This window comes from Strigops habroptila, chromosome 5, assembly GCF_004027225.2.
Source record: "Strigops habroptila isolate Jane chromosome 5, bStrHab1.2.pri, whole genome shotgun sequence".
NCBI classification, from domain to species: domain Eukaryota; kingdom Metazoa; phylum Chordata; class Aves; order Psittaciformes; family Psittacidae; genus Strigops; species Strigops habroptila.
Window position 1 is genome coordinate 60228159 of NC_044281.2, and position 13802 is coordinate 60241960.

At 37.8% G+C, this 13802-nt stretch overlaps 1 protein-coding gene across 3 annotated transcripts in view; it reads left to right on the forward strand.

The window, feature by feature from the left end:
* USP54 (ubiquitin specific peptidase 54) overlaps nucleotides 1-13802 on the forward strand; it is a 104499-nt gene that overhangs the window by 69954 nt on the left and 20743 nt on the right. For all 3 annotated transcript variants that reach the window (XM_030486119.1, XM_030486120.1, XM_030486121.1), the window contains exons 8-12: nucleotides 2854-3000; nucleotides 4426-4575; nucleotides 5832-6000; nucleotides 9279-9449; nucleotides 13405-13536. In XM_030486119.1, coding sequence (XP_030341979.1) covers nucleotides 2854-3000; nucleotides 4426-4575; nucleotides 5832-6000; nucleotides 9279-9449; nucleotides 13405-13536 — 769 coding nt within the window. The remainder of the gene's footprint in view (nucleotides 1-2853; nucleotides 3001-4425; nucleotides 4576-5831; nucleotides 6001-9278; nucleotides 9450-13404; nucleotides 13537-13802) is intronic.

The window sequence follows — 13802 nt, forward strand, 5'->3', positions numbered from 1 at the left end:
AGGTCTGGTATCTTACCTGAAGAAATGGAAATGACAAAGAACTTGGAGGCTGTCTTTTTATAGGATATGTCTATAAGTTGATGGTGGTTTTGATTAGCAAAGCTTTTTAGAACAGTGTTTTCACAGTTCACCCAGTTTCTTCAGCAGTTATTTTTGTTGAGGCTAGTGTGCTTCATCTGTAATAATAGCATGAGAAAGGATTAATTCTCGTACAATCTTTTCAGTAGTACCTGCTATGGCGCAGATAGAACTTTTGCATCAGTTACTAATCATGTGTATGAAATCAGTTGTTTTGCCTAGATAAGCTTCTATCCAACTTCATTACTACCTCTCAGTTAGAATAAATTGAACTGTTGACCAAACTGCTGTGCCTGCAGCTTACAGCCAAAATATTGATCAGAGGGAAAGAGAAAAGGATTGCTGCTTCCCACTGCCAGAGAATATCCTGACAGTGAAAGGCTTCTAGACTACACAGTATATCTGCAAGAGTTGTGCCAAAGGCAGGAATTATCACAGAAAATCTGAGGGAGTATTGGCTTGGTTTTCAGTGAGGTTTGCTGTTCAGAGTGTGGGAGATACTGACCAGAAAGTGTAGGCTAAGTTGTTGAGTGATGACTGGCATTTAACCACTTAAAAACAATTACTGCATATGTCCAGTTGATAGTCACAGGCTGTTGTTATTAAAAATGTTCCATTCTGCTATGCAGTAAAAGTCTGACAAAATTCAGCTGAATTAGGTCTATAAAAGCTTCATGCAAATATTTTTTTTTTGCTTTAAATCGGAAGGGCTCAATTTCAAAAGAAAGAGTTTGGTATCTTGTTCTACCTTTTAATTTGAGTATGTCCAGATCCAGGGCTGTAGATAACTATGCAAGAAGAGATATCATCAAACTTCTTCATTTATTGATTAATAGTTAGGGCAGGAAACAGATGAATAATTGCTGCTTCATATAATGCTACTGTTAGATACCTTACCAGTCCTCAGTGAAGCAATACAGGCTGTAACGGGAATGCTTTGTGTGCATGTTCCCCGGGGGCAATGTATTTCCGTTTTATCCCCCCACATTCTGTAACATGTAACTCTGAAACTTTCACTTTTAGTCTCTGTCGAAACATTTTGGTTTTTGGAATATTGGCAAATAGTGGCTCATCTGAGTACAAGAAATTTAAGATATTGTATTGCTGTTTAAAAGATTCATGTGAGTCCAGCTATTTCGTAACTAAGGCATGGGAAATTTAATAGACATTCTTTGTCAGGTCAAACTGCTATTTAACTGTGAAATAATCAGTGGGATAAAATTGCTTACCACTACTTGCTGCCCCTTTCTGTTTCTATTTGGGAAATTTTTCTTTTGAGGCTTAGCTAAGGATGGCCTAAAAGTCACGCAAGGGAAACTGTTTTATCAGGATGCCGTATTCCTCCTGTCTTGCAGAAAATGCTGATGTTAGTTAGCTGGAGGAAAGAAGACAATTTGAGAGTGAGTTAGGTTTGTTGTGGTAATCCACAGGAATGCTTGAACCTTGAATGACCCTTGCAAAATATGTGTGAATACAGTCATCTCAATATTAAAGCCTCATAATCTACATTTAAACATCACTATCCTCTGCCTGTAAAAATATGTCTTTCATTGCCTTGTTGTTAAGCTCGTTTCTTTCTGTTTCTGTCTGATAATTGGGACTGAAATTCTGGATAATTTTCTAGATTGCTATGGGGAAGGAATGCTTTATGATCTCTTCCCTGGTTGTAGTGTCAGAAATGATTATATTCAGTTGTGAAACTGGTCTCTCTCTGTAAAGACAAGAAACTATTCTCAGTATGAAAATGTTTTGGTTGCTTTGGGTTTGGTTTTTTTGGTGGGTTTTTGGGTTTTTTTGGGTTTGTTTTTTTTTTTTTTTCTGGAATCTTGCAGAGGTACCTTTGTGACCTGCCACAGGGCAAAAGTGAGTGTTGCAAAGGGACTTCATCACAGTTGTTGTCCCATCCTACCATGTCCCATCTCCGTCGTCACCCCCGCCACCCCAAAAAAAAATAAAGCACTGTTTACTGAAGTTAAGTGATAATTATTAATTCAGATAGCACACTTTTTGCATGATGCTTTAAAGATGCCCGCAATTCCAACATGTGATGGATTGGAAGGACCTCTGAGAATTGTCTTAGTGTCACAAGCAAGCTTATCTCTGAGAACTACTCTAGCTAGAGAGTGAGGGGAGAGTGGCCAGTCAATAAAAGCACTGGTAGTTATTTAAAAGTTGGGAGGGGAAAGGGAAACAGAAAATAAGAACTGCTGTGGGTTAGTAAAGTACCCGTTATCCTCCTGATCTTCCATATGCTCTCACATTTATATGAATATGGACCTAACTATTCTGTCTAATATGAGAGTAGCTTGTGAAACAGCCACCCAATTTTAACAGCAAAGCAGCACATGAATGTTTTTCATGACACTGTCATAGAAAGTTTCAGTCTCTGTAAATACAATTTTTAATCTGAGATTCTGATCAAAAGAAAGTGAGCTTTCCCTCCAATTCCTAAGAATGTTTTGGGCTCTTTCATGTATGCTGGCTTATCTCTTTTTAAAGAAGCCTGCTTTTGCACTATGCCTTTTAATCATTATCAGCAGTATGAGAAGAATCAGCAATGTTTACTTTAAAACTTGCAAATACCAGATAGTCTTGCTAATGCTCCTCATCTGTGACATAAGAAACTCATTATCTTGACACTGAGTATATTATCTGCCATGTTTCACCACCACCTCTTTGGAAGCTGTATTTTTAAAACTTATACTCGTTAGCACCTTGGCGTAACATTATAATAGGAGGATTATATTCAATGTTTTGTTTTATTTAAATCCTCAGAGTAACTGCGGGGAAAAGATCCGGATTCGTCGTGTGCTGATGAACTCTCCACAGATCATCACCATTGGCTTAGTTTGGGACTCTGACCACTCTGACCTGGCTGAGGATGTGATTCACAGTCTGGGCACTTGCCTTAAACTGGGAGATGTGAGTGTTTTTGTATTTTGACACTACTTACAGACAGAGTCTTTCTCACAGTAGTCTATAGTAGTGGATTGAGAAAAGTAAAAAGTCACCGCCTTTACCTTTTCATTGTCTACAGATAGGGGAGTAGAGAGCAGATTGAAGGATCTCACCTGTTTCTCAATGCCTCACAACCTTCTGAAAATACTAGTGTAATTGCATCTTTCTTGAATTTCTGAAATTGCTGAAAATTAAAAATTACTCCACAAAACAAAGCTTGTCTGAATAAAAAAAAAGTTTTCAAGTGCAAGGAAACTTTTTATTGGGGTTTGTGCTATTTCTATAAAAATACATATGTACACTTTCATTTGAATAACAGGAGTTTGTTTCTGTTTCTTTTGAAGACAAAATGTAGTTTGGGGTTGTCTGGGTTTGTTGGTAGTTTTGGTTGTTTGATATGGTTGTTTTGTTTGTGCTCCTTTAAATCCTCTTTTCATTGAAGTACGTGGTCATAACACTTAAGAGCTATTTATAACTGAGCAATCTCTGAGGTGGTGGCTGGCACTGTGTGATTGAATGGTAGATTAAAATTGAGAGTATTTGGGATCTGGCGGTTTGTGCCCTGAAGGATTCACTTATTCTGCATTAGCTGATGCTTTAGAGCTGAACTATTGGTATAACAAGTTGTAGCTGTGTCTCACTGTAGTGTTGAGCTAGTGCATTAAAATAGTTAAATATATAGATACCCACACATACATTAAAAAAATGCATCACCAGTGCACATTGTACCAAAATTAGTGCAAGTTAATGGAAATGTGGTTATGAAACAGTGTGGTCCTTGCACAGTAAAGCAGTAATGCACTAGAAAATGAGTCCTGTGCAATTTTAAATAAAACATGGTCAACTAAATAGAAACCAGTTTTTCTCTGTGTACTGACTTCTTTTGACCTACTAATGTTTTCAGTTCTTTTATGTGGTGGTGTCATAAATCTGTCTTAGCTAAAGTTAGAATAAATGCCAGCTGTTCACTGTCAGAACTGCTTTGTTTCTACAAAACAAAGAGGAATGAATGTTTTAACAGTATTTGGTATAATCAGGCAGCATGACACAGAGAATACAGATTTTTAGAATAGAACGACACCTCAGATACTGAAAAGGTATTCTATCATTGTTGTAAATGTCTTCCTTAAAGTACAGCCACAGTCTCCCAGATTGACTTGAATCTTGAGCATCTCTTGAGTTGGTAGGAGTCTGTTCCTGGTCTGTGCCACTGGGCTTACTTAAACATCGATTAATTACTTAAGTATGTATTACCTTGTTTTCTTGATCTTTTAAGTAAAAACCTGACACCTCTCTATAGTACTTGGAGGTCTTCAATCATAACAGTATGTAAAATTCTGGGCATTTTATTAATTTCATCTTTCATTTTTATTAACTCTCTTCTTGAAGCTCTTCTTCAGAGTAACTGATGACAGAGCAAAACACTCTGAGCTGTATTTGGTGGGAATGATCTGTTACTATGGAAAACACTATTCTACGTTCTTCTTCCAAACTAAAATCCGCAAGTGGATGTACTTTGATGATGCTCATGTCAAAGAGGTGAGAAATTAATGTTTAGAATAAGCTACTTGTTTGTAGATCCATACTGTTTTCTACAGATTTCAAGAAAGTTTGGCTATTTTTCCAGTCTAGATCCTGAACTCAGTTGGCACCTTTTTCTGAGCAAAGTAAAGCATTCTCAAAAAAGCATATCAGTAGTCTCAGAAGCCCTATTCTTAGTTCTGTTCTATTGGCTGCCCATCTTGCTTTTATGCTGTTTTTTAAAATCCTACAGTTTGCTTGTCCACACAGCTAACATACATCTCTTTCCCTTGCTGACAAGTGGTATAGCTATTTGGTGCATGCTTTTTGGATTCTTTGTTGAAGCGTCTTGATGCCAGTCTTCCCTAGTGGTTGCTGCCAACAACAAATTTTCTGCTTCTGTTAGTGCTTTTTTTTCCCCTTTTCACTAAGCATGAGGCCCTTGACATTAAAGATACCAGTGCTGGGATCTTGGCACACCGTTATTACATCCCATTAGTTTGGCATTATTTCACACCGCTGCTCTTTGTTTCCTTCAAGTCATGGATGCACAAAGATGAGAGAGGAAAACTTTTTTATGTAGTCACGCCAAGCACAGTCTCAAAGGAAAAACTCTAATCCTTGCCTTTGTTCAGTCACATTTCTCTGCAGCAAAACAAGGATAGGTAGTGCAGTGCTTTAGCACAATACTCATGCATGGTGTAAATCTGTTGGAATAGATGCTTGATGTATTAGGTGAAACCTCTGTTAGTGCATTTGGAACGTTTTTGAGATTAATGTAACTATATGAATTATTCTCTGGCCTATCAAAATGCTTGCAGAAGTTCTGTAACAACAGAAGTACTCACACCAGAGTGGTTAGCTTTGACTTGAATTTGCTGTCATGCTGTTGATGTCTTTTTTTTTTTTTTTTTTAATTCTTTTTTTTTTATCTTGATGGACGGATTAAGAAATTTTAACAAATTTTTTTGACTGATGCAAAGTCAGAACATTTTGGAGGATGAAAAGCTCTTTATGGGGGAAGAAATCTGAAAGGGAAGGATTATTTTTCTGGTCATATTTCATTAGGCATTGTAATGTGTTTAGCCATAAGATGGTGAATACCTTGATTTTAGTTAGGTTGGTTCCAGACCTTTCTTGGAGAGTCCAGTTCAATGTTGTATTCAGAAGGGGTTCAAAAATATCAGAGGAAAATCAAATTCTGAAAGAAGTATGAGGGGGTGTGAACAGAGCTTATTATATTTTTGTGCATTCTTTTATTGTTGTTAATTCAGATTGGTCCAAAATGGAAAGATGTTGTGACAAAGTGCATTAAAGGTCACTATCAGCCTTTGCTGCTGCTGTATGCAGATCCAAGAGGAACTCCAGTGTCAACACAAGACTTGCCCGCTCAAGTGGATTTACAGCAATATAGCAGGACTTGCTATGATAGTGAAGACTCGGGTAAGCAGTGTCATGCCTTTATGCTGTAATGCTGCGTGGGAATTCTTCTGGTTTGGATGTGTTAGCAGGGATTCTTGTTGCTTGTCAAAGCTGATGTAGAATTCTGAAGAGGACTTCTAGCGTTTCAACTTTGAACCTCTCTCTTTCCAAGACTCTGTTTATTGTTTGAGTAGTAATCTTTTCCAGAAAGGCTTGGAGAAAGAAGGTTTGGGGAAAAAAAAAAAAAAAAAAAAAAAATAAAAAATTAAGGACCTACTGTGGCATGGACATAGAGAAGAACAATAACTGATAACTTCAATGACTGAGTTCATAAGTCCATCATAAATCCTTACCAGGAAGGGAACGAGACCAGAGATGCACAAACACATTAAAAAAAAATTAAAGGAAGCTGCAGAATTAAACTTAGTAGGGAAGTTAGGGAAAAGAAATATTAAGGACATGTCATAAATGAGTCCTTTGCTAGGATGGTGAAGGGATGTGGGGGAAGGGGAGGAAATACTATTTATTAAAAATAAAAAAAGAGAGAGACAGAGTCAGTGCAGCTTATCTTCAGCCTTTGGCTTATCTTTTACTTAGATAAAGCAGTGCAAGAGATACAAACCGATTTGTGGGAGTCTGAAGGGGAAGATATCGGCAAAGGCTTATATGCATAGATCATGTTTGCTTCTTCATTTTTCGTGGTTTGTTTTGTATTAAAAAAGATCTACAGCTATATATATGTAGCACTTAACATCTCAGAGGCCTTCAACACATTGCTGCTTCCTGAATTCTTCACGTTACTGGTAGTCTGTTGAATTGGGTATGTCCAAATAAGGTGCTTCAGAGGTAGAACTTCGTCTGCTCAAGATATCGGTAGTGGTCTGAACAAGCTGTTCTGGTTAATTTCAGACATTTGGTCACACCACTGAGGGTTGGGGCCTTATTTAAAGAAGAATAGATAAATTCTGAGAGAAAGAGGCAATTGCAATCGAGATAGATCCAGCTTTTATTTTCACCCAGGTTATATTTAATGGCTTTGCAAAAGAAGATTGTTTCTATTTTTGAATGTTTGCAGAGAATATCCTGAATTGGAGATGTGTTTATAAGTTGCCAAGAAATCAAGGCCAAGACTAAAACCAAAAATACAACCTTTCTTACAGGATTTTAGCCTATTTATACAACTGTAATTCCAAGAATCTTTTACAGTTTTCCTGGCCAACAGCTAACTTTATACTTCCTGGTCAATGAATCTGTAGAGAACATCTGCTGTCTCCTTATTTATGTGTTGACAGTCTACCAGTGATGAAATAAATCTCCAACTCTTCTTAAAAATAAATGGGAATAAAAACAGTGGCAAGATGACCTTCACTTCTAACTTGACAAGATGCCTCACAGTTTATAAATCTGTGTTCCTGTTCCAAACAAAAAGACAAAAAAAAAAAAAAAGCCTGAAGGAGGGATGGTGGTGCTTTCTGTCATTTGTGAGCACTTCTGCAAGCTTCAGATCAATATATGCTGTAAATTTGCTTTGCAGCTCTGCTGGTTGATCTCCAGGAAATACATAGATAACCCTTCTGCTCATTGTCTCTGGAGTATCTAATATTGTTGTGTTCTAAAATGACTTCAGGAAGCTGAATACAAATATATACTTTTATATATATATAGATATAAAGGTGTTTCCTTTCAGATAAAATTCATAAGGCTATAGTGAGTAACCTGCTCTTTCGTTTCAAAAGCACTTGGTGAGTCCTCAAGGCTTACTCCTGTAGTCTGCAGTGTTCAACGCTGATTTTGAGAGAATTTATGAGATACTGTAGGTTGAAGTGCCAGGAGAAAATTGTACTCTATACGTTTTCCTGTCAAATAGAATTATTTTTTAGCCTTGTTGATATCAGTGTTTTCTACCCTAATATACCTTTTTCAGGTGGCCTTCTCATCTCTTACGAAGTGTAACTACAGCTGCTTCTGGATTCCTCATTGTTACCAGATATGCACAGCCCATAATTCAGAAATGAGCAAAGATTGCGTATTCTTAAGCTGTTAATCACAATATTGTACCTGAAGTTTTGTCAAGGGAATGTGATAAATGCCTCTAATCATATCAGTATCTGATACTACAAATTATGGAGGAAAGATTGTCAGAGATGCTGCTATAAAATGTTGTGAAGCTAAGTGCAAACAACTCCTCTTAATGTTTTTGATTTTCTGTTGAATAAAGACTTCAGTGTACAAATTGTTTTATAGTACTCAGTTCCACAGCACTGATTCTTGTTGCCTACATTCATCTTTCTCTCTGTGACTGTCATCTCCATTAACAGCTGTATTCTATATTCCTTTAGACAGTAAGATCTTTTATCAATAAGGAGGTGGGGGAAGTTTCTGACCTCAGAATTTGTTGGCCATCCTTAAATACAACATCAGCTACGGGACTTGCTCTTGCCAAAAACATGAAGTGCCTGCAGGCTGAGTTTGCGATTAAACATAAGAATGACTTTCTTCTTCAATTTATTTCTTTCTTCTTTAACTTCTCCAGTGAGAAACAAGTATGAAATGAATATTTTATATATTCAGGAGTGTATACATCACGTATATAAAATGGCCAGCTGTCTTCAAACTGTGTTCAGATTTTTGCTTTTATGGACTAAAAGTGGTGGGAGGAGGTTGTCTTTTCATCTTCTTTTAATGAGTTCAGGAATAACTGTACTGAATTTGAAGCATTTCAGTACCCTGCTTGTGCGGGGGATCAATGCTAGCTTCTTGAGAAGGAGCAGGTTACTTTGCTTTAGATAATACAATTTCAGTATAAAGTTTTACTAGGTAAGCTTTTGTTTCATAATAGATTAAATGTGCTAATTATTATGACTTGTGATGTTCTGTTACCCTTACTAATATTTTGTACTTGACGAATTTTTTAACTTTGACTTCCCCTGAAGCAGCGTATTTCATATTTTAATTACACTTGACAGTGTTGAAAATTAATGAAAAATAATTTGTGGTACTAATGTGTACTTTCAGTCCAATGGACATAGTTTTATTTTGTGTAATAAAAGGATTTGATAAATTCGGAGTTATCAGAGAGAAAGAAATAAAGGTTTGCGGAAGGAATGACAATCTCTTCCCCCTTCAAAAGGAGAGGACCTTTCCCATAAGATTTGGCATCCTTGAATCCAAATTTGTGTATTTGGTACTCTGTTTTTCTGTTAAATTCCATGTAGTTTCCTCTGTTTTCTTTTTTTAGCCTCTTCTGACTTTAATAATAGCACAAAAAGATTGAAATTTGACATTGCTTCATTCCCTAGGGAGAGAACCTTCCATATCGAGTGATACCAGGACAGATTCCTCTACAGACAGCTATCCTTATAAACAGGCACACCATGAATCTGTGGTCAGTCACTTCTCCTCTGACTCCCAGGGGACAGTCATCTACAATGTGGAGAATGATGCAGCTTCACAAAGCAGCAGGGACACAGGTAACAGATACTGTTGTATTTGTGTGATTGTTGTCACTAAATATGATTGCAGTGGATTCCAGGGGAAAATGTCTCTATATACAACCTGTAACAGAATAGTGAACAATGTAGTATCCTAAATGTTTTTGGTTTGTAATGAACCATCAGCATTCACAAAAAAATAAGCATAATTTTAAATGTCTTGTTGGCTTTTGTAGACTTTTATCTAGCCAGACAAACATTTACAGACATATTTTCTGCTATCCACAATCCTACCTACTGTCTTTGTTACATACTTCTCTAAGCTGGAGTTTGTGCAATGACATAGTACATTTTGTTAAGTGCTGTGTGTGCTACTTACCTGTGGGCAGTTACTTCATTTCAGGAATGGCAGCTATCTGGAAAAGGCGCTTTCATCACCAGAATCTCATACTTGGGGACTAAGGACTTTCTATGTAAGTGGGTGTTGGTAGTAGTAGTTATCGCACCAGGAAGGAGCACAGGATGATTTCCTGCCTCTGCCATGAAAGCAAGTTAAGTGAGAATCTGCAGTGAGAAGACTATATATATATATGTTCCTTCAGGCAGCTGAACACTTTTTAGTTGAAAAGAGGTTAATTGGAAGTCTGAAGGTTTAGATCTCCTCTATTACTCAGGCCCAGTGCCCCTAGCCAGCCTGTTTCTGTATACAGTAACTCAACATGACTTGTGAAAAAATAATGCATGAGTTAAAGTCAGACTTCTTAAGCATCAGAAATATGATCTGCTAAGTCTGACAAGTCACTTTATTGTGCCTTAAGTAGACTTTCTAAGCCTATATGAGTTGAATCAGCAACTGTTTGTTGCACCAGAGTGTCAACAGATATCATACCACTTTGTCCTTTTAGTTGCAAAATAGTTCTCTTGCATTGTGACTAAATCTGTGTATTTGGCTCATTTGAAAGAATCTATGATACAAATATATTTCACATCTTAAATCTGGAAAAATATTTCAAGTTAATTTTCTTCAGTACTTTTTGATTCTTCATCAGAGGTCCAAGTAACTGTAATATGTGTTTTTAAATAGCTAGACAGTACTTACAATGTTTTAGCAAATACTTAACGCTGTAGGTTCCAGTCATAGTCCTAGGTAGAGTGTGAGAAAGAAGTAGAAGTTGGAGCAGAATTTGAGTGATGAGGAGACAAAATTGAAAGTGCTGGTGGAATATTGTTTATATAGTCTGCAAAACTGGCACAGAGTTCACTGGATTAGATTCTTCCCTGTAAACCTTGCCATGCAGAAGTTAGCAGAAAAGTAGAGTAGGGGGATGGTTGCAAACATTTAAGCATGAAGTTCAGCATGTAACCTGTTGTTATGTAACTTTTAGTGACTTTCTCCTTTTCTTTTTCTTTCTTCTCCTACTAATTCTATCCTATGTTATTCCCTTCAGCGTAGCCTGTCTCTCCACCTAAATTCAGTTGTCCTCATACTCCCTGATTCAGCTTTAGCCTATAGTCAGTCTGCCCTCTTAGCTAGCCACCTGTCTGGGCATTTCACCTTTTTTTTACCTACCCAAAACCTTTCCAAAAAAGTCAATCTGCCAACTGATACAACTGCTCAGTCATCAAGTGCTGATCCGTGGGGCTATAAAGAAGCCATCCACATTGACCTGTCAACTGAGTCATTCTGGGCAAGAGCAGGATTCTTCATTTAATGGCCATTTACCCACTACTCCAGCCCAGAAAATTATGGACTCTATCCCACATCGTCCTCCAGGGAAGGACCACCATTGGGTTGTATGACCTCAGGCACCCGGGTGCTTCAGAATGGGGGCATAAAGAGTGGCTGCATAAGCCCTCTCTTGCTCCTACCAACCTGTGCTGCTGAGAAAAATGTGCGTATTCTGGCTGCCCTATTCATGCAACTGAGATTACAGTGGGAGGGAGTAGGGGGTGTTCTGTCTTAACCTGTTTGATTTCATTCTCTTCTCTAACATATTCTTAGACATGCACACAACCCTTGCAAAACTCCAGACTTTTCCTTTGAATGTTGCTGTTTGCTTATGAAGCCATCCCATCTCTGGAGGATGAGGCGTTTAGGTGAAACATTCAGCAAGGGACACCTTTTATGCATGATTGGATACCCAGACAGAAATCCTGGCTTGTTATTTTAGTGAATTAAAAAAGTGTGTGTAAAGTGTTAGCATGTATTCTTGGTATTGCAAGAATATATTCCTATAATCATGCATTATGTTGGATTTAGTCTTTGTTCCAGAGGGTCCAAGTATAGACAACAAAGCCTGGTCATGCAGACTTTGGATTGTTGGCATCTCTTCTATGGCTATAAAATGTCCAGTGACAATAGGACAGAATTTGCAATTTATGAAAGGATGAGAAAATATTTATGCAAAGCTAGCAGCCTTTAAATAGTTTCTGTTATAGTACTTGAAGGATACTAACCAAGCACTCGCTATTAGGTTGAAAGGACTTTTGGGGAAAAAATGTTTAACCAAAGAAGTTGTACACTCTGAAGTGAAACATAAGCCTCTTCAGTCTTGAGAGGAGCCGCTACAAGTTCTAAAATACTACTGTTCTTTCAGTCCCTAAAAGATGTGTGAGAGTCCGTGCTGTAAAGGAAGAAAAACATTCTCCCAAAGCTCTGACTTAGGCTCAGTCACCTAAATGCTGCACATCTTCTATCTTCACTGCCAACATTTCTTTGACTTACTTAATTTCTTTTCTTTTATGTGATTTTCTTGTTTCTAAAGAATTTGGCTACAGAATCGCTTTCCACTTTGCAAATGAATAGAAATGCGAGTCTTGTGTAGCTTGCTTTTTGTTGTTTGGATTCCTTCCCGTTCATTTATTGTAGTAACTCTGTGGCAATTGAAGTGAATTATTTTTTTTCAGCTGTTGAAAGTACATTTTCATGTGTAAAATCTATTTGAAATGTTGTTAATTTTTAGATAAGGGGGAAGGCTCAGAACAGCCAGCTCTGTAGTCTTGGGGCTGTGAATCCACTACTGGGTAGTAGGGATTTTCCTTTCCTATCATCCTATGCAAGGTAGAAGTTGGTAATATAAAGGCTAGAAAAAGTCTTTGTAGCTTATTCATAAATTCCCTTCTTATCCTGCATCTCTGCTTGGGACTACTCACGTGAGTAAAGCCATGCGTGTGTTTGTGCTTACAGGTTTAGGTCTGTGAATGTGTGAGAACCATAAAGTTAAAAAAAGGCAATAGAGAACACTTGTGATGTCAAATACTGTTAATTTACATTTGATGTGAGGAAATGGGGAATAAATTCTGTGCAAGAGAAAATACTAGCACTCAGACACATGACCTGTAGTAGGGAATGTTGTCATGTGTCAGCTGATCCATGTTGATGGTTTGTGTGTATGCTCTTAGCTTGTGGCAGATGCAAATTAGCTGGCTTACCCTTGAGAGCCAACTGAGGCTTCTTCACTGTAGACTAAGCTAACTCAGATTACCTAGTATTTGCTACATGCAAAGACAGTGTAGATAAATAGCGCAGAGCAGCTGATGATGTGCAGTAATTTAGTATTAAATGGTGACTCGTTCATGTGTTTGAGTCTTTATTCAACAGAGTAATGTCAAGCAAGCTGTCCTCAGGAGTTTTGTGTTTGTGGCTGTTAAAACTGAAAAAGTGTTCAGACAGCAAGAAAGTGATGTCCTTACACTATTAGAAGACAAGTCAGAGTCAACTTTTTCCTCTGCCTGTGGATGAGCTCTCATTAACCAGAGGGGAGCTGGTTAGTTATCCTTGGAGGAGCTGTATTTATCTTTTATGACCTTAAAAACTGAACATGCACCCAGACAAAACCAAAAACTTTTGGATACAAAAATTTATCCAAACCTGCCAGTTAGCATTGGAGTGTCTGCAGCTCCTAAGGAGCAGGAAAGCCCTGCCACACTTAGTGCACAGAACACTCAGTCTGAAGGCTCTTGTCATCTCTACTGTGTTCTTCTGTCCTTCCAGGGCACCTTACTGACAGTGAGTGCAATCAGAGGCATGTTTCCAAAAAGGGCTCGCTGGCAGACCGCAAGAGGAGTTCTAGCCGTTCCCGGCGAAAAGGAGATGAGGCTCAGCCATCAGGATACCATAGTGAAGGCAAGAGATGCTATTTTATTTTTAGATATCAGATCTCTTTCTGCATGTTTTTAAGATGAATGCATTTCCCTCCTTGTTTCTTACATCTTTGTATTTTGTCCTGTCTCTGCTTTTTTTGTTTGTTTGTTTGGGGGTGTTGGTTGGCTGGGGTTTGTTTTTATTGTACTGGGGAGCGTGAGGTTGTTTTGGTTTTTACTTTCCAAAGTCTGCATGAAGATGCTGCTGGTTTAATCTGAAGTTGTTTTTGTGGCTTTTGCTGTCTCTCT